Below are 21,563 nucleotides of genomic sequence, written 5' to 3'. Positions count from 1 at the left end.
ATAGTTTTATTTCTTGTTTATTTTGTTCACATTTGAGACTTTTGATGGAAGTGCCATAATGTTGGTTTGTTAGAGTTGAATTCTTTATTTATCTTGCTGTGCCAACCTTCTTGTACGTTGTTTGTTCTTGGCAAGTTTTTTTTCACCGATGTATAGCAATTCCATATTTCTATTTCATATTTTCCCTTTCGTCTGGTCCCATGTCTAGTTAGTTGCCCAATCCACGTGCTCTCCATATGGTCCATTAAATTACATAATTGTTCTTCGTGATTTGTGTAGTAATCAGATGCAATCAAAGTGTCATACTATTTAACAACCATGTCCTCTTTTACAAAAGCTAAAGCATATAATCTCTTGATCTGGTGCTGGACTTCTGTGTCCTCTATGTACATTGTCCGTAATCCTAATTTTTGAATTTGTTTCCATAATGATTGACTAAAATGAAAAAAACAGCCTTGAATATGAGTTTCTGGATATATTTTTGAAAATGCTTTTATTTGTCCCTGTTCGAAGTCCATGATTATTGTTTGTTTTTTTTTCCCGGCAATGATTCGTAAATTAATTTGTATATACAGCTGTACAGTTCTTCCGATTTTTCTGGCATTAAAACGAAAATTAGAGGCATCACTGTTCCATTTATTGTTCCATGAATGCTACAAAACTGAAGAAATGGTGCTGGACAGATTTTAAATGTAGCATCTCCATGCCAAGTGTTTGAATTCCCCAAGTGTGTTATATTTTGAAAAGTTGTAAAAATTAACATTTTCTCACTTTATTTCTAAGGATTTCCACAGAAATTGCTCTCCCTTTTCTGTTTTTTGTAATACATCTGGTACAATCATGTTTACATAACTTTGTGGCGCTATGGGTAAGTTTTCTTTTCGTTGTTTTTGTCTATTTAGATTCCGTTTCACTGCTTTCGTATTTGGCATTTGCACTGTTATATGCAGTGGTAACCTCTCATAAGCTTTGGCTACGAGCAAAGTTGTTGCTTCATTTTTATTCATTTCTACATTTTCTTTCAATTCATTAAGCACTTTCTTTATTAAAACTGTCGTAGTGTCCAGCATATGGTTATGCTCGCCAGTTAAACGTATGTTTTCTCCTTCCGTTATTGCTCTGCCGTTGCATGTATTTTTTTTGTACTCCTTACACTTCCAAAAGCTTTTTTCTTTTCGTGTGCATTCCTTGTTGTATATATATATCCTTCATATGATAATTGCGAAGCGCCCATTTGCGATTTTATGAATTCCATTTTTTATCGATCTGTATCTGAAATATCAAATTTTAAAAATTAATTCACCCACTCTATTATTTTTGGTAAACGAGAGTGCAGTTAAAGTATCTTTTCATAACCGTTTAAAGTACTAATATGGAATATTTTAATGGCAAAAAAACGATCGAATTGCTTATTTTTTTATTTATATAATTTTATTTCTGAGAGGGTTCGCATTTAAAAAAAAAGATTTAAAAAAAAAAGATTGGGGGCTGAGGGGGGGAACCCCCCCATTTCTAATATAAAACTGTGTGAACCACTCTTTAATTCACTTATTTAGTGTGTTTAACTCACGGTTTTTCCAGTCACTTATACGCTATTCATTCGCGTGTTTTGGTCAGCTGCTCTCTGTCACTTTCTTGACGCACTGACAGTTTGTTTTCAACCGTCAGCTGGTTTCATTGGTCTAATACAAGGTGCTTTACTCTTCATTTACTATCATGTCCTTTGACCCTTTTTTATTTTCATTGCTATTTGAATGGGCTTGCATTTTCTTTCGATCAAATGACCCGTCTATATTGTGTTTGTCGATCCTTTGTCTTTCGATCTTTTTGTTTCGATCTAATGACCTGTTTACATTATGTCTATGAGCTGTCGACCCTTTGACTTTAGATCCTTTGGTTTCGACCCTTTTGTCTTTCGATCGTTTGTTTTCGATCCTTTGACCTATAACCGGTGTGACACCCTCGACCCGGGGGTCGGTAGAGCTGCGTTTAGGTGCCCCCTCGGACGTATTGCCGGTATTAGGGCATAGTCCTTTGGCAATTGTGCTGGTAAAAGGGCGTAGCCCCTCGGGTATAGACCCAGTACAAGAACCTTCTGGTCCCTCAACACTGCGCCAGGAGGATCCGAGGATCCCTCAACCCGAAGGCCGGTAGCTGTAGCAGCCTCGGTGCACGTGCCGGTAGAAGGACCTGGGCGGTCCCTCCCACACGGGAGAGTCCCTGGGAAGGAGTCTCCCTTGCGGGGTGCGCTGGAAAATATCAGCCCTACCTTGGGCCTGGTTCGATGCTTCACAAAGTTCTTGAGATCCTCTGGAGGCGACTTCTGGAAGAGCTCCCTCCACCTGGCTAGTCTGTTCTTCAGCGCCTTCGCGGACAGCGAGTCACAAGCCGAACATGATTGGCAACCGTGGTCTGGGCCAAGGCAACATAAGCAGAGGGCGTGGGGGTCTGAAGTTGGGAAGAGCCTGTTGCAGGATGGACACCTGCTGAACCCTGTAGAAGTCGACATGCGCCGGGGAGGAGCGTGACGCCTGAGGACCGAGTACCTGAATGATAGAAAAGATAAAAAAGACCAAGAGAAGAAGTATCAGCGCGTGGAATTACATGGCCGAAGCCAAACCCAGGAGCGCTGGTGAATTTGTCCCGTTCCCATTGATGCAGAAAAAGGGGACTGGGGTGTGGCGCCGGAGGGCGGAGTCAGGACAGCACATGCTCCCTGGACCGTGCCCCTGCGTGCCTCTAAATTTAAAGGGGAAGAAGGATTTATTTAAATTTGTAGAGCGCACTGCAGCCCAAAGGCATCGAGGCGCTAAAAGAGGAACTTAAGAAGGCTTGATTCCAGGTTACAGGAATGCCGCCCAAAGAAGAATTCTTAAAACTGGGTACACGGTTGCTACCTATACTAGAAGGAGGCACAATTTGGCAAATTGCCTGAAGCAAAATGTTCGAAATGTTGGTTATTCCTTTAAAATCTATTACTGCTGTATACAGTTTGAAAGTGTTTATTAAAGCATTTTTAAAGGGAATTAAATATGGGAAATAGCAAAGTTACAGTTTATTTAAGTTCATTCGTGAGAAGAGAGCACAATCAATCAATCTTTCTTGGACATTTTCTCAAATGTGCTGATGCCATTGAGTGACTGAAACATGCTGCACAAAAAACGAACATCACTTGGAAAAGCTCCATCGGATGCAAAGCGAAAATCAATATCCAAAGCTTCTGAAACACAACAACAAACAGCAGCATGACTTGCCGACCAGAGGACAAGACCAACTTTCTCCAGGGCACATGAGACACTACTCGATCAGGTCACTGGCAAAGCCGGGTTCCCCAGCTAGTGATGCATTAAAAAAAAGGAAGTTTCTGTAGCACGTATTGCTGGGTTCTCCAATAATAAGCATTATTTTTTATAAGGGGTACAGGCCTGGAAAAAGTAAGCAAAAAGTAATTAATCTCACCTTATCAAAAATAGTGGCATTGCGGGCTGCTGTTGCCACCCAGACTTCTTTGAAGAACTTATCACTGACTGGATCCTGAATGTCAACAGTCGGATCCCCAGAACCGAGAACAACCCTGAAAGGAAAAAAAACACCACTATTACTCCTGACTAGCATGGAGTGGGGATATGACAAAGCAACTACTTGCTGGAGTTCTGAGCACAGGACAAAAATCAAGCATCCATTCCTTCTGCATCCAAAGATTGCACTTATTGGACAATGTGTTTTTTTACGAGTAGCAGTTGTGGAAGCATTTGTATTTCAAACGGAAATAGTTTCCCAATTCATTTCACGTATTTTCATTGAAGACATTTTTAATTGTTTTTTGTCTGGCCCCTTCGCAGCATGCACAATCTGTTTAAGGTTGGGGGCGTGGGATGTATCCGTCGTTGTTCTGGACAATGCAAGTCCGTGGACGAGTATGGGTGCAAGGTGCCTCTTGAAGGCAGAGTTGCAAAGAGGAGGGGCAATTAAAAAAATTTATATTTAAAAAAAAACAATTGCTATAACCAACACAGTAACTTATTAATGATAGGTGGCATTTCAATAAATGAGGATCACACACCAGACATTTAATTTAAATATTTGCATTTGGATTCTGGTTATCAGGTGGTTTTATTTATTTAAATATTTATAATGCACCACACACCCAAAGGTCACGGAGCGCAGCATAAAACCAAATGAAAATAACAGTGCAATACCAGAAAACAAACGAATCTAACAAACCCGAATCACACAAGGCCAGATAAAGACTAGGAAACAAAGTTAAAAAATATCCAGAATTTGGAATTACACATACTATCACACTTTAAAAAAAAAGTGTGCAGTTGGCTTGATCTCTACCCACAGTGTTTCTAATCTTGTTTCTGTCTCTTACTATGTTTGGCGTCCAGTTGGTTTATGCAGATGTTCTAGGTCGCAAAACTTCACTTCTCATGCTGCAATCGTTTCTCACTTGCTTGTATTTGAGATGGCTAAAACCCGGAGGTGTTGTACAACTGGTCCTCAATTTCCAGAGTACAACTCGTGTTCAGCTTCAATAATGTGATGTACACAACCATTCCCTCCAATTCAGACAATACAACAGTCTCTACAATGTTTTCATTTCTGGATTCGCATCGTCTTCTTCACTGGGAACAAGGTTCTTCCATTCATTTCTCCCAACCTCAAGCTCAGAAGTACAGTTCTGAGAATGTGAATTTAATTACCTGCATGTGACAGCTGTTTACTTTCTTGCTTTTGGCTTTCCGATTCCTCCCGCACCAGATCCTCCAGGGTCGCAGTCCTATAGCTCCATGAATTTGCTTTACAGACGCCCTTCTCTTGGTTGTGCACACCGTTCCTGAGTCTTTGCGGTATGACACTCCGGTGCAGGCTCCTTACTTCTAATCTTAATCCATGCCATGCTTCCACTCGTTCTGGCTACATATCTACTCTTGCTGCGGCCACGGTCTATGTCCCGTCACTTCTCAGTCAGCGGCCCTCTTCCACCTATGCCTCGGTTCAGTATTTGGAAGCCTGCTTTCCGTCTGCATTTTTCAGCATCCTATTATTCTCCCGGTTGGAGTATTTTCTCGGTTTGCTTGCTACTGCTCAAGTCCTTGGTACTGCACATTGGTGAGAGGGGTTATCTGACACACTCCACTTATAGCCTCTCAACTCCAGCATCAGTGTTCTCCTCACATGATGCTACAGCCCAGGGTTCCTATGAACTACGCCTCTTCCTATTGACCAATCTCAATCATTTTGGTCAGTCCTCAGATCGGATAACGTGGGGATAAAATGGAAGAAAGACTAGTTTTCCTGAAGTTGTCTTGCAGGCTCAGGGGCACCTTGTTGAACATCATCAACCTCTTATTGGTTACACTCACATCAAGCCCAAACATACCACTGATGAGATGCTTAAAGGTTGCATGGAAATGTATGACTTAGGCTGTCGACCCAAGGAATAGTATAATCCTACCAGGTTTTTCAGATATCCAAAATGAACATACTTGAGAAAAGTATAGATATAAGTAATTTCAATGGAGATTATTTACATGTATTTTGTCATTCTGAGAATCCAAAGGATGTTACTGTTCGGTGGGCCAACAGGTTTTCGAAAAGGAACAAAAGTGAGTTTAAAAATGTTCCGTCATACTGTAAGAGGGTGCTAATTTATTCCTGTTCCAACAGCAGCATTTTGACAGAATCCAGCTCCATGAAAACCCTTCCTTCTTAAAGACCGGTTGAACAGGGGCTGGAAATTGCCTGTATTCATTCCATCAGTAGCGCTATGCGCTCACAAGTCACATCAATTTACTAATTTTTTTCACCATTTTAAAACAACACAGAAGGTGGTCTTCTGCATCCATTTAGACATCTGTTTAAGGTACCTGAAACATTGCTTCCGGAGTGAAAGAGCAAACTTTCCGGCAGAATATTCTTCCCCGTCCATCACAGAGGGGACTGTTTCAGTGTCTTGCACTAAGACGGCCATCTCGCTGTCACGCTTTCCCATCATACTCCGATCATTGATGTTCGCAGAACCTTTATAAAAAAAAAAGACATAATGTAAGCCTGGGGGGGAAGGCTCCAATAATCATAACATGGCTGTGCATAATGTACTCCATGTGTTTAAACCAACTCGTCATCAACATGCAAATGATAAGAGTTACAACAAATGTTTTTTCTTGAAAATACACCCGTTGAGGCATCATTGTACACACACTTTGTGGGCATACTTTAAACACTGCGTTACACACAGAGTCCTACATCTTCTCCATTATATTTTTTTATGGTTCGCACTTGCAGCTCCAAGAGCGTGTTCTTGGTAAGCAGTAATTGTACATGCTTGGTACAGGATTGTGTTTTTTCCATTAATGAAAGGTTGTCAAAGGAAGGCCTACGAAGATGGAACTCATTCTCCTAGACAACCCCACCATGCACGCCCAAGAACTGACTGACATGAAGCTCAAAGGATTCATGACTCATCCCTCATCGACTGCAAAAACGCTCAGATTTATTATAGACTCCAATTCAAAACACACATCGACAAAGAACACCAAAGCAGCATGGTTCCAGCATGCGCTCCTCTGCAAAGTCAAGCTTTTCATCTCAGCTGCAATTTTCAGAACAGTTGTCCAAGCCCCGGTCCTCTCCCACTTAGAAGCAGCTCCTTACTCGCAGAGGTCCCAGATGCCACCCATGCCCCTCTAAATAGTCTAGCATGCCTCATCAAAGGACTAAGAATTTGACCACATCAACACCAGCTGCACGTGCTACCCCTTCAAGCACGCATCATGTAGTAGGCCGCCTGCTTCACCAACAAAGCAGTCACAAGAAAGACACCATTGTACTTGCCAGACCCACTCCCCATCTTTGGAGGTCAGCACACCAGCATAATACACAGCATTGCCAGGCTCGAAACAAAGAACGGCATGAAGGAAAAAACTGGAAACAGGCCATTACCTGCTATGCACAGTTTCTCTAAACCAAGTTACCAATGCAGAGAAGACTGGTCGCCTCCATCTGACACTTCAGGAGAGACCTGAAGACCCTATCCTTTAAAGAACAGCTCACCAATCACTTCACGCAACCCTATTTCTCCTGCCATAGGGTTAAGCAGGGGAGGTAGGGAACCAAACCCATTCCAGCTCCTCTGCCACCTGCTCCATACCTGTAACTCACTGTACAAGTCCCCCTTGAACAGCGCTCGTTTGCTTCCCGGTTAGGTTTGCACTTTATAAAACCTATACATCCAGACAAGTAATGGTTCTCCAGTATGGAAATATAATAAAGTACTTGTTAAACAAAATCTCATATAAAAATAAAATTGAGTTAAGCAATTGTATGATTACAATTCAAAGCGTAACACCAACAGAAATTTGGCATTTAGGGAGAGCAAGAGGACCATAACTTGCCCACACCATGCATGACACAGGGCATCACAGATACAGCACAAAGGGTATTAGTATAGTCATATATTGGTTCACTAATGATATCAAAGATATCAATATTGTCTCAAATATGGCTAGTAGGCAACTGTCTTGCCTTACAACCATTGCCCCACTCAAAATTACCATACGCATAGTACCAACAGGGAAAAGCTCCTGGGCAACAGGAGCAGAGCTAACCATAACTGACACATTTCAGTGTTTTTGCTTGTTTTGCATTGTAACCAAAATATCCCTTCAACTCAAGTTGATTTATTTGTTTCATTATCATATTAACACGTCAGAGAACACAACTTCCCTTTAGGTTGTCCAGGAACTTTTCTTTTTAATGATATAGATCATCTTTGGAGGCCCCCTTTGTGCATTGCCTGCTGGGCCTGGCCTGTGGCCATGTCCCAGGGACCCAAGGGAAGGCTAAGCTCCTAAGCATGTGAGCAAACTGGGGACACCAACAAATTACAACACAAAGGAAGTCCCTAAGCCAAAACGGAGAGATCAATAATAGCGCTATTTTATAATAATAAGTAATGAACAATGGTCCAAAAAAGATTTCAATTTAATGACAAAACTCACCAGCAAAGTTAGATTTTGGCATACAAAGTGAGACAACAGAATGACAAACCATGCATAGTGTAAATAAAATGAAAAGGCAATTGTTTATATACAATTTGCACAAGTGTCACCACATTTAAACGAAGGTCATGTGAAACATTTGTTCCAAGAAAAGTACATAAAACCTGAAGGAAAAGCAGAAAAAAAATTAAAGTGTGCGAACAGAAAAATAATAATGCCAGACTGTAAACCCGTATATAGGGGTTTCGGCTAAAGGGGCCTATATGCTCTATGGCAGGCCAAGCCTTTTTCAGGACTGAAGGAGATGGGACTATTCAAAGTTCTTCTTGTGAGTCGTGAGGGGGTCAAAAATAATTTCCGAAAAACATTTTGGGGCCTTTTGCATACTTCAAGAAGAACAAAAGCATACAAAATGTGTGCCCTGCGTCCAGTGACTTGAGCATCACTTTATGAATGTTCCTTCCTGGTATTGCACATATGGTGGCACTTTCTGCACGTGAGCATTTTGTAATGATGTACTATGGAATCTTTGTCAATTTGAATCAATATGTATGCTTTTAACATATGATATGTTTTTATATGTTTGTATTGTATTTCTGAACAAATATGAAATAATGGACCTACATGAATATATACCCTGGAGTCCACGCCCATTGTGAGTTTCCATCAAACTTAAGAGGGCTGACACACCCAATTTTACATAGAATTATGGTGTTCTGAATAATGTAACTTTCTCTATGGAGATGTCGTTTTTTCATGTCTGTTATTCCTCGTCTTCATAGGCATTACAGGATCTCTGGAGTCTTCATATACATAAAATATAGTTAGGCACTTACTCTAGTCTTCATTTGTATTTGTATTTTATTGAATTTATATAGCCCTTTAATCCAAAGTGCTTTACATGAGAACAAGCAAAATACAACAAGCATAACATGGCAATTGAATCACAACTCGAAAACAGTATAAGAAACAATTTACAATATTGCAGAGGTGAGGAGGGAGTAGGGAAGGCAGAGGTGTGCGAGGGAATGGTAGGTGTTAGTGGAGGTAAGAGCCAGAGTAAGAGGGAATGCAAGAATGTGTGAGTAAGGAAAGAGGAAAGAGTAAGGCTAGGTTTCTACGTTATCGTAGAAATTGGCTGAGTGGCAGAGATTTTTAGGATGTTGATTTATGTAATATAGAATGGTAGTCCTATCTGTAGATTTCTTGAACAGTGTAGTGTATAATTTGGAATCCTTGCAGTTAATAGTGATGTTGAGGAAAGCAATTTCCGAATTGCTGAACTGCATGGAAAATCTCAGGTTTATGTTTAATCCGTTCAGCGAATCTGCAAATGTATAGAGCCACTCTTCCATACCATTCCAGATGAACAAAATGTCATCAATGTATCTACTCCATTGTTTTATTTTGGAGGAATAAATGTGGTCAGCCATGACTAATTTGTCTTCAAAGGAAGCCATATATAAATTGGCTGTGCTTGGGGCAAAGGTTGCTCCCATCACAGTCCCTGTAATGTGTAGGTAAAGTTTATTATTAAATTTGAAAAGGTTTCTGCCTAATACTATTTTGAGAAGTTTTAGCAAACATTATGTGGGTACTTAATGAGGTGTCAGACATTAAGTGCACATTCTGCCACTTCTAGGGCCTCATCCTGGAGGATATTTGTGTATAGAGCGTTGACATCAAAGGTGGCAAGTAGTTGCTGGGAAGGATCAAATGAGATATTTTCGACAAGGTTGATGACATTGCGTCCATCTTTCAGAAAGGCTTTGGAGATCATACTTCGAGGTTGAAGGAAATAGTCCACATCTTTCCATAGGGGCTCCAGCATGGACCCACAAAGAGAAACAATGGGTCTACCTGGTGGGTTACTGATGTCTTTGTGGATTTTAGAAAGGGTGTAGAATGTGGGACACCCAACGTCCCGAGGTATAAGGAACTGAGCTTCTTTAGGGCTCAGAAAGCGCTGATGAATGCCATCTGAACATAAATCTTAGAGGAAATGTATGATATCCTCTGTGGGATCTTTGTCCAATAAGATATAATGGTGTGGATCAAGTAAAAGGTTTACATACGCTCATATTTGTTTGTGTCTAATATCACCATCCCACCTCCTTTGTCAGCAGATTTGATCACGATGGTCGGATTTTTTTCAAGGGAAATAAGTGCCCTGTGTTCCAGTTCTGAGAGATTAGGTTTAACAAAAAGGTATCCACGGAAAACCTGGGGGAGATTGTTAAGAATGCATTTCTTAAGTGAAGATTTCAGGTGGCATGTCTGAATCTGGAGGTGTAAAAAAGATGTATTTGAGAAGTGGGTAAAAGCCACTGAAGATTCATATTCAGAGTTGAGAAAGAAGGTCCTAAGTCAACTGTACGCAGGAACTTGTGTGTTTCAATCTCAGTTGGACTCAACGTTACTGACTGTGTCGGGACCAATGATAGTCCTTTTGCCAAACTGGTCAAAAGATCATGAGTACATTCTAGCGAGGCTAAATTGTACACTGAAAATTCAATCTCATATAGGCCCATCTCCTGGTTTGAAAAGTGTCTTGGCAGCTCCTGTTTACAATTGGTGGTCAAAGCTGAGGCCGTTGGCCATGCGGATCACCTCCGCCTACAAAAGTTTGATTGTGTAAGGAGGGATTTTCGTATCCATATACTGGAAAAATGGAGTCCGAAAAAAAAGTTGAGGCATCTTTTTTTATTGATAGTATTGATGTTGGAGTTTGGTAACTACCTGTTGGTCAGCGTGTATAAGTAGTGTTATATGCCGAGAGGTACTGGTATTCCCTTTCTCTGGAGATGATGCAATATCTTTATTTTTTATGCTTTCAAAAAGGACTTTTCTGCTTGCAAAAGATCTTCTGCTAATTTGGCTGCTAAATGTAAAGCAGTATTTATAGTGTGTAACATAGGATCTCTGCTGCACTTAGTGGCAACGTGGCTTAGCTCGAATATATATTCTTGATCTTAATACAGGGGCAATTTTTACTTGTAAACCTATGGGAATGAGGTTTTCAATTAAATATTCTTTTAATAAACGGCCATGCAGTTCCATCCGGAATTGTTTCGTTTTTAATTTAAGAAGGCAATCACTTGTGACTTTGGCTGAGCTATTGCGTCTTCACGTAGATCAGCAAAAAATTAAGGGCCACTAAGGAGTTGAAAATGCTGGTCTTCAGTGTCAGGGTCTGTTATAGTAAAGAAGAAAGAAAAAGATAGGCAACCAAGGAAGAGCAGAAAGACCAGTGTGTTGTGGACCTGCTAGGTGAATAAGCCTATGACTGACCGTGGCCATGTCCCATGCAGAGTAACCCTACTTTCTGTATCCACTGGCATCGACTGTCGCCATGCGCAGTGATTATTATGCCTTGGCTGACAATACATACAGTGCACCTACATGCAGGCCCTTTCCCCAAAAATGGACAATGCCTGTGGCCATGTTCAGCAGTCACAGTGCCCGAAACAAGGACTTTGGCCATGCGCTAGGAACAGTGACATAACCTGTTAGGCCTCTGGCATTAAAGAAGCACACACACACTGTCACTACTTGCCAACTCCTCTCCCATGCTTGGTGTCAACCTGGCCAGTACTTTGACCTAGCTTAAATGTCCTGTGGTATACGTTGTTCTGGGTCCTCCCTCTACCTTTGCTCTTTAAGGACAGAACTTGACAAAATGTCCAGAAGAAAACCAGAATGGGCTATATATTCGTTTTGCAAAATTTAATTAATTTCTGTCCATGGGATTCAAAGTTATAAGCCTCCTACATTTGCATTATCTTATGGTCCACCTATGTGGTTTTCAGGCAGAAAATGTGCCCTTTCTTAGGGCTGGAATACTTTTGACATCACAACACGAGAAAGTATTAAAGCAGACAATTGGGTCACTATCTATTATAAGGTACACAATACCCGTACAAACTAAAGAAAGCCTATTGCAAATTAGCATAAAGGTCTGTGACATTATACAGGACCTCTGCCTTTGGTCCCATTCCTCTATTTTGTCACAGAACACGTTGGCTCCTTCCAATAGCCTGATCATGTACAGTAGGGGTTTTATTATTCCATACAGTGCACATTTTATTGTCGACATCTGAATTCTTTTGTGCAGTACAAAGCATCCAGAAGCTGGCACCTCAGGACACAAATTACATGTTCTAAGCAAAAATAAATGGTCATGTTTATGTAGCAATACTATTGCTAAGGTTGCAAGACACTTTACAAAGGAAAATAGGAAATTGTTTTCTTCTGCAACATTTGACCGTGTGCATGGTAAGCAAATGATTTGGCCAATTCAGAACATCCATACCAAATTTACTGAAGTTCAATAAAGGTTTTCAGGTGGAAAAAAGGTTGAAAAATAAGGTGTTTTTGGCACTGGGTTTTCCAGAGAACAAAAGAAAACCTTGAAGGGCACATCTCAAAATGCTCTGCTTTGATTGTCGGCACACACCTATGCCAAACCTAGAACTGGAGCACCCCACAAACAGTTCGAAAATGTGCTCATCCCAACTCAAGAAATCACTTTTAGTAAATCAAGCCATTTATCTATATTTTTGGACCAGCACTGTAGGTTTGGTGCAACAATAAAATAGGTTTGTTTCGACTCATCAATCACTATGTCCTCTGGACATAATCCGCCACATCTGTCGCATCACTGCCAGAAGATGAAAGAGAAGGCGAGACAACAGAAGTGTAGCATTATATCTAGAACTTCCATCCACCATCTGCACAGCAACTGTGTCATTCTCTGGTAGCAGGTCAAAGAGGTGCGGAAGCACCATTTTTATTCACTTCATCCTCAGGGATGGATGGATGGATAAAGGGAATGATGGATGGGCAGAAGGAGGGATTATTGAATGGATGCCTGAGCCGGTGGGAAGGATGGGCTGTTAGGCAGGCATTATTAATGGATGGGCAGGTGGGCTGGCTGGATGGATGGATAGGTGTGCCGGCAAGATGCTTTGCAAGCAGGATGGATGGCGAGATAGTTAGCTGCTACAGGTAGCAAATGGTTTGAAGGGTGGGTGGGCAGTGAGATGGATGAATAGGGGATCAAGAGTGCAGGGCTGTGCCCCGGTTTTTCAATTGAATTTGGCCCTGCAGGGGCTCTGTATTCTGCTTTGGGGATAGGCCACGCTCCCTTTGACAATAAGGACTCCTGCTCCACCCAATAAGGCCAAAGCCTGCGGGGATCAAGGGCGCAGGGTTGCGGCCTGTTTTTCTATTGAATTTGGCCCAGGAGTAGCTCTGTGTGCTGCTTTGGGGATAGGCCACGCCCCCTTCAATTATAAGGACTTATGCTCTGGCAGCCAGGGCTGAAGCGCCCAGGGATATAAGACATGGGGTTGCGTCCCATTTTTTCTATTGAATTTGGCCCAGGTGGTGCTCCGTATTGCTGCTTTGGGGCTAGGTCACACCCCCTTTGACAATAAGAACTCCTGCTCCACCGGCCAGAGCTGAAACCTGAATCAAGGGTGTGGGTGTTGTGCCCCCAGAGGGTGTTCAGCGCACGCAGGTGAAGAGAGGGCTGCTGCCAAGGACCGAGTCCTGAAGCCATCTGGGGAGGTGGATCACTCACCAGACTTTCTGTTAAGTTGAGGAAACTGCATTCTTTGCCCTGTAATCAGTGACTTGTGACCTGCTGGCTATGCTATTTGCACCCTTCTACTTATTCAACCATGCCCAATAACTTGCAGGATAATTGCAGCCAACATTCACTATGGAGGTGTTAGGGCCCCAACTTCCTCAACAACAAGCCCTGTGGTAACGACCCATCTGACGCATAAGATACTGACTGAGGCGCACATTGCCTGTGCTTGACTCAGACTCAATCCCTAGTAACCTCCGGCTGAAGAAGCCGTGTATGATTACTGGCGAGGCATACAAGTTAATTAATTAAATAAACCAATTTCTTGGGGGCAGCCAGAGCATTATGGCGAGCCACGGGTCTGAAAGCATCGATATTCCAGAAAATGCTGAGCTTGCTCCTTCCACCAGCAGCGACTGCATAGGGCCCGCTAACAGTTTACCGAGAAGAGCAGTTGATGATCAGGATAACTCTGTCGACAACGATTCAACCAGTGGAATTAGCAGAATGCTGCCTGAAATTCATATCACGTCTCCACTGCGGTGTACTTTAAGTTAGGAGGAAGGAAAGAGTCATGAGCCTATTGTTTCAACCCCCAGAACCACAACTCTTATTAACCTTACTGAGAATAAGCCACAGGGGTCCTGCACGGATATTGGTATTAACTCTGTCATTGTTTCTCACCTGACTTCTAATACCCATGGCGCGACCAAAATCAATGCACTATGTATTTTGCCAAAAGAACTGCAGGGGCGAGGGATGTTGTTGCTTAAGTCCAGCCCTCTAACTGCCGCAAGAGACCTCATTGACGAGGAGTGGGCTATGAAGATCTATCATGAGCCCCCCACCCCCAGGTGTGGGATAGTTTCCCTTGTTCCCCAAAACCCCACGGAACCCTTCAATCTCTCCTATTCATCCAAATATTGAAAACTCCCCATGAGCAAGAGGGTGCAAGAGCAATCTTGTGTTAGCTGAACTAGCAACTGTAAAAAAACCTGCTTTTGTCACTTTCTACCAACCAAAGCAAAGGAGCTGCATTGGGCACGAACCAACCTATAATAGAGGCTGGTATAGGGGTACCCCATGCTCACAAACATTTCAGAAGGAAGCTCATTGTAATTTGGTGACCAACTCTAATTTGCTTCATCTGTTCAGAAGAAATCCATGTTTGACTGACCAATGGCCATTGTCACTATCGATCCAGGTCCCAGTGCTGCAACCTCAAGCATCCAAAACATCGCTCCCCGGCCAGCATTGTAGGCCACATGCGGGCAAGCCAACCAGGGGGTTATACCTATGCATACTGGTGTCAGTCTGAGTGGAGGATTAACAGAGAAGCCAGGCCAGATATTAATGGTACTAGTTTTGGGGCCTGCAGACTGCAGCCTGGGCACAGTGTTCCAAAGACAAATAAGAGAGAGGGTTGATATGAGGGGGGGGGGGGTTGGTGTTTCTTCATAGAGTACCTACAATCACCTCCAACGACACAGAATCCAGGGAATTGCTTGCCAACAAGTGCACTCACTGGTTTTGTGAGGTGCGCAGGTGCCTGTCCCCAATCGGAGATGACATTATAAACTGTACCAGACTTCACTACGTGCAATGTAATTATGATTGCATATGTATAGAACTAAGGGAGCAAATAGTGGGTGATGGCATACTTGGTATCTCCCGGAGACACTGCTCATCACAATGCAGTTCTTTCGAAAATTAATGCCTATCCCAACTTTAACACCTCTTACCCCTTGGAATCTCCATTGCAACATCCATTGACATCGGGAGCAAATACATATCCACTGGCGGAAAGATCCTGTGGTTTCATCAAGGGAGGTGATGAGCTCGCTCGATTGGACAACAAATTGGACCCTAATTGACATAAGGACGGGTTACATTAAAATAGCTCCTGGGGTTTAGTCATTGTTTTCCTGCCCAGGTAGGATGGTGTGTAATTTGAATTGTTGCAATTATTAACGAGTTATGTGCTATGCGATGTGTTGTACTTTAATGGCCCTACGGCCGAATAAAGTTAATATAATGGTGATGATGATGATGAACAGGCATATAGATAGATGGATCCATGGGCAGGCAGATGGATGGACAGGTAGATCGATGGAGAGCTAGGCAGATGGACGATAGGCACATCCATTGGTGAGCAGAGGAATGGATTGGCACCTGTGTAAGTAGGAAAATGAATGGGTAGGCAAGCAATTATGTAGATGCATGTATAGGATTGCAGATGGATGGGTAGGCAAGTGGATTGATGGATTCATAGGCAGTCAAGAGGGTGGGATGAAATAATTGAGTGCTACATCCCTCATCTGGAATCTACTGTTCAGCTATGGGTAACCTCCACTGTAATTAGCAAGTTTAGAGTCCTCAAGTAAAATGATTTTACTAGCATGTAACAGTCACAAAACCAAGTGCACTGTGTTGACTAAATCGGATCGATTGCAAATATGATTGTATAATGAACAATTATGAATAAGAGCATTTCACTGTTCTGAACATCAGATTAATTGCTGGTATCTGTGCTGAAATATAGTTTAATGCAAAACCACAAAAGAGTCAGTGTCGGGATTAATAAACCCATCGGTTTTCCATAACTTCATGTTCAAGAAAATTAACATCTTGGTGATAAAACAAATGCTACCAAAATGGGTCAGCATATAATCACTCTCATTCTTGGAAATCGCACAGTTTTATTTGCTATGTGCTGACAAATTAAGAGTCCTTGGCTGGGCTTTCAGTTATGCATAAAAGTCGTTGTGTATCAACATCCCTGAATTATGCAACACCTCTTAAGGAATAATAGGGACTTCTCCTTTGATGGCCATACACCCAACTGGATCCTACAATCAACTCCCAGTGATCAACCGTAATGTTGGGACCTGTAGCAAGAGGAGAAGAATATTTCATGTTCCATAATGAGGCAAAACAGATGATGCGGACCAGTTTCCTGTGAAAGCTGCACCAAGAAATCAAGTTGGTGGCATTTATAGGATTTACTAATTAAGGGCTGTGATTAATTGCGGAATTCAATCACTTCTCCCGAAGGGTGAGCCTTTCCCAGTCAGCCTAGCGAGGTCCGCCCTGGCAAGCAGGACCTCACCAGGAGAGATTTCCCACCCCCCTTGGGGAAAAATACTCCTGTTCCGATGAGGAACTCTCTAACCAGCCCGCCTATATTCCACTGCTAAGAAAATCTACTGGAAGGCTACATGAAGAACAAGCTGATGTTTGTTATTGTTATATAGAATCTGTGAGACAAACTGAATGGAAATACTTGTCTGATACTGAGATAAAGAAAACCACTGGAGAACACAAGTAAGGCAAAGAAGAAGTACTTTGTTGTTGTTATGCCGGGGAAGTCCCAGCCTTTTTGCCATGAATATAAGAGGTGGAAACATGAGATAGGAAGAAGACGAAGTTCAAACTAGCTGGTTGAGTTAAACTGCAGAAATAGAGGACGCACGCGTCCTGGGTTGACAGACTGCTTGGGAAAAGCTTCTGAAGAGCCATGGAGCGGAGAAGGCGAGACGAGAGAAACCCGAGAGAAGCAAAGGCATCCCGAGCCAAAAGACGGTGGTGGAGTGTCTGGACACCCTGGTCATGTTCGGCACTGGGCCAGGGGGTCCAGACAGTACGCAAATGATACTAACACAGTAGGGGAACCGACAGAAGAGAAAGAAATAAGGCGAGGACATTTCAGAGAACCGGATATGAAAGCCACATATTAACTGAGAATAACCACCCCCAATCTCAGCCGAGGCTCTGTAAAGTTATCCCCAAACGAGAGGTGTAACCTGGAAAATGGGAGACCTGGGAGGGGGACCAGCAATTGTTATGGGAATGTGCATACTTGTCCCACTAAAGAAATATTGAAAGAATGAGAATCATTACTGGACCAATCATACTCATTCCAGTAAATAACTAGTATTAAAAGAGAGCGAGCATCATTACTGGAAAACTCGTACTTGTCCCAAGAAAGAAGAAGTATTTAGAGAGTGAGAATCATAACGGGAACACTCATTCTCATGCAAGTAAAATCTAAGTGTTGGAAGAGAGCGAGCATCATTGATGGAATCTTCCTATTTGTCCCGCTAAAGACCCAGTCTTGGAAATAGAAAGAGTAAGAATGGTAGTTGGAACTGGTATCTGGTTATATTTCCGAAACCATATTTTTGAAATGCCATTTTGTCGAGATTAAAAAATGCTGAAAATATTGTTTTTAAATGTTTTTTATTTTATGTTTTCTTTTTGTTTCGTTAGTAAACAAAAGTGTGAAAAAAGGGGGGAACCCCCTCTATTTCAAAAATAAATTTAAAAAAAAAACATTCGAAAATGTATTTTTCGGCAATTTTTTGTCGACAAAATGGCATTTCGAAAATGTGGCATTTGAAAATATCACTATAAACCATTGGAACTGTTGTTTGTCCTAGTCAAGAGAAGGATTGGACATTGAGTAACGAGGAAGAGTCAACTGTGACTAATCAGAGAAGAGCAGAAGAGCTCGATGCTAAAAGAGGAAACAAAAAGATAACCCGAGAACAAAATAGAGAGAAGCTGAAGTACCCAATATCTGAACTGTAAAAATCGATAAATGTAGTCAAAGAAATATATGTGAATACTTTATTGAAAGGAAACTTGCTAAGAAAGCAGCCCACAGATGAAGGCAGTCATTCTCCTGTGCCTTAGTTGTTTTGGAAGTGGTAGGATCAGGTTAGATTAGTTTGGACAGATCTTAATTTTGGACTCACAGACAGTTGAGGAGCACCCTAGTGAGTTTCGGTTAGGTAGAGAAACCCCAGAGATTAAGGAAAGTCAGGAGTTTTCACTTTCTTCGAATAAGACAAGAATGGAAGATCAGAGTCTGTGTCCTTCTGCCCCCTAACAGGCCCCAACATGTTGGGTGAATTTCTAAGGCCGATTCCCACCGGAGGCAAATCCCCAAAATACACCTAATTACAGGAATAGAACTGTACCACTGGTAGTGCTAGTGCATTCCCATAAAGTTCAGAAAATACACTTGCCATATATATATAGGTTTTTATCAATTTCCACCATCCTTTTGAGGGTGGGAGTTGGTTGTGTACCGTAGTGGTTCATAGTGTAGTTTTTTACTGCACTAAAGGGTCAGTTGTGAACCTTTTATGCATTACAAGGGAAATGTGATAGAAGGTGGGAATCAAAGATGACCATTTTGATTTCATTTGTAAAAACCCCATGAAAAATGTTTTTGCTTGAATTGAAGGGAAGTGCTTGCCTTCATTAATGGAAAATAATGACAAACATTTCAGGGAACCTTTTACAATTGTTACCTCCATCTCTAGAGAGAAGTAAAAATTGGAAGATTTTCAAGTTGATTTTGGATTTGCTAGCCGAGTATCCCCACTGCCAAAAGTCTTCACAGTGAATGTGCATCCTTGCCCACAAACCGACCGTGAGGAAAATCGTTTTCCATTACTAAATGCGAACATTTGCATTATGCTAAAAAACTATGAAATTGAAGTATCCGTCAATCATATTCTGAAGCTTTTTTCGAACAAGACTAAAACATTAAGATGTTTTTTCTTCTTACACCACAATTAACCCAACACATCACTTGACATGCTGTGAGGGACTCCTAGAATTGTATTTATGTATTGGTTATTTATAATGCTGGGATGACAAGACAAAAATCGGTCCTACTAGGCCTTGTGACATTCGGATTGTGCAAGTGCAGTAATGAGAGGTGCGGGGCAGAGGGGGCGGAGGGAGTGCAGGTCAGGATGGAATGGCCAGTAGTTTAAGCGAGTGTCAGTGGAGGCCAGGTGGACAAAACCAGGGGAATGCAGAGTGCCGGAGAAAGGAGATCCACAAACTAAGTGCGAGGAGCACGGCTGGAAGGGCTCAAGGGGTGCAGTCCCAGCCAGGCTAGTGCAGGGGGCCTGGAAGGGCAAGTGCAGGTTGAGGGGCAGGGGAGACCAAGTGCAAGCGTAGACTGTTCGAGGATGGGCTGGAGCCCTGTAAGAATCTAAAGGAACCAGGTAGCCAGTCAAGAGGAAGAGGGGGACATTAGCAGGGGAGGGGTAAGGAGGAAGAAAAAGGCGAGGCTTGAGAAGCTTGCAGAACTTAAGGAGATCTGGCTCAAATCAGAGAGGCAGAGAGACCAATCCAGAGGGAGGCACCTGCGTAGAAGAGAGATCTACCCCTCTACCCCCTCTGCTTGGAAAAGTGCCTCATCTGCAGAGAGTTGGAACTAGAAGACCAAAGGGATATAGCAGGGAGGTATTTAGGGATAAAGAGTTGGATGTAGCGGGCTCTCAGGCCCCAAAAAGCCTTGTGGATGATGCAGAGAGTCTTGAACTTGATCCTTGCAGCAACTCAGAGCCAGTGGAGAGATTTTAGAGCTGGAGAGATGCAGTCCCTCGGCTTGAGGCCAAGGATAAGTCTCACAGTCCTATTCTGGATTAGTTGAAGGTGGAGAAGGGAGGAGTTAGGCAGATTGAGGAAGAGGCTGTTGCAGTTGTCCTGCCTGGAAAGGACCAGAGCTCTGGAGACATGGAGTTTCTGGAGGAAGGTGAGGAAAGGGAGAATGCCTCCGAGGCGGTGCAGCTGAAAGTGGGCCTTCTTGGAAAGGTCCGTAATGTGAGGTGAGAAGGGGAGAGAGGAGTAAAAGATGACGCCAAGGCTATTTGCCTGGCAGGGGGGTCAGTTTAGGGGGCCAATGGAGGGTGGCCAGAGTGTAGGAGGGAAGAAGGGAGCAGGGGTCCCAATGAGAAGTATCTCAGTCTTAGTGGTATTAAGGAAGAGATTGTTAGCAGTGGGCCATGCCTGAATAGCAGACAGTCAGTCAGGGATGAGAGAGGAAGAGGAGGCGGCAGAGGAGGGAAGCTTGAAGGAGAGCAGAGTATCATCTGCATAATACTGGAAGTTAGAAGAGAAGGCGGAGATCAAATGGGCTAGATGGGCAAGGTAGATGTTGTAAAGCCAAGGAAAAAGTATAGAGCCCTGAGGGACACCACAGGTGGAGAGTGAAATGAAGGAGAGGAAATGGCCTAGTTGAAGCTGGGAAGGTTGGTCACAGAGGAAAGAGGTCAACCAGTCCAAAGCCAGGTCGATGATGCCAAAGGTATATCAGAGCCGATTTATAAGGGTGGGATGATTGATAAAGGCAGAGAAAAGGTCAATAAGGATGAGAACGGAAGTAGAGTTGGAATCGAGATTGGAGACCAGGTTTTCACAGGTGTTCGGAATTGCAGTTTCCATGCTTCTGGCAGCTCTGAAGCCAGACCGGTGGTCATGAAGACAACCAACAGATTCCGTTTGGTGGATATGCTGGGAGATGGCTAGCTTCTCCAAGAGTTTGCCCAGGAAGGGGGTTATCGGAGATGGGGCATTAGTTAGCAGGACAACAAAGTTTGTCAGAAGGCTTTTGAGGAGAGGGTGCACAAGGGAGTGAGTGAAGAGTAAGGTGAAGGATCCAGTGGCGAAGGAGTGAATGCAGAAATCAGCCAAGGCTGGAGCAAGGTAGGCAATGCTGTCCTTGATAGTTCTAGAGGGGCATGTGAGCACTTGTTTGGATGAGACTTTCATAGAGCGGACTTGTCTAGAAACCTCATCAGATGATATGGGAGGGAAAGAGAAATATGGGAGGGAAAGAGGAATATAGGAGGGGAGAGGGGCCAAGGGAGGCCAGAGAGTGGGTGAGGGAGAAAGGGGTGATGTAGAGCACCAGATGACCTGAGTTTTAGTAATGAAGTGAGAGGCCAGTGCAGTGAAGAGGGCCAGAGAAGGCAGAGGAGAAATGGATATTGTGATAGGATTGGCGAGTTCCTGCAGATTTTGAAAAGTGCAGTTGCGTTAGTGGTACCAGGGATGCGGTCTTGGATACAGGCCCTCTTCGAGCAGATGGAAAGTCTGCATTTCCTTTGGAGTAGGCGGCAGGCTAGGTTGTCAGAGGATGTGCTCCAAGCCTGCCACTT

At 42.9% G+C, this 21,563-nt stretch overlaps 1 protein-coding gene across 2 annotated transcripts in view; it reads right to left on the bottom strand.

The window, feature by feature from the left end:
- The window catches only part of PLD1 (phospholipase D1), an 886,935-nt gene that overhangs the window by 29,444 nt on the left and 835,928 nt on the right, over positions 1 to 21,563 (bottom strand). For both annotated transcript variants that reach the window (XM_069618743.1, XM_069618744.1), the window contains 2 exons: positions 5,874 to 6,027; positions 3,460 to 3,574 (listed from right to left, as the gene is read on the bottom strand). In XM_069618743.1, coding sequence (XP_069474844.1) covers positions 3,460 to 3,574; positions 5,874 to 6,027 — 269 coding nt within the window. The remainder of the gene's footprint in view (positions 1 to 3,459; positions 3,575 to 5,873; positions 6,028 to 21,563) is intronic.

This window comes from Ambystoma mexicanum, chromosome 10 (genome assembly GCF_040938575.1).
Source record: "Ambystoma mexicanum isolate Mex_15411 chromosome 10, UKY_AmexF1_1, whole genome shotgun sequence".
Taxonomy (NCBI): Eukaryota; Metazoa; Chordata; class Amphibia; order Caudata; family Ambystomatidae; genus Ambystoma; species Ambystoma mexicanum.
Note: the sequence above shows the minus strand (reverse complement) of the source record. Positions and strands in the feature narration are given on the sequence as shown.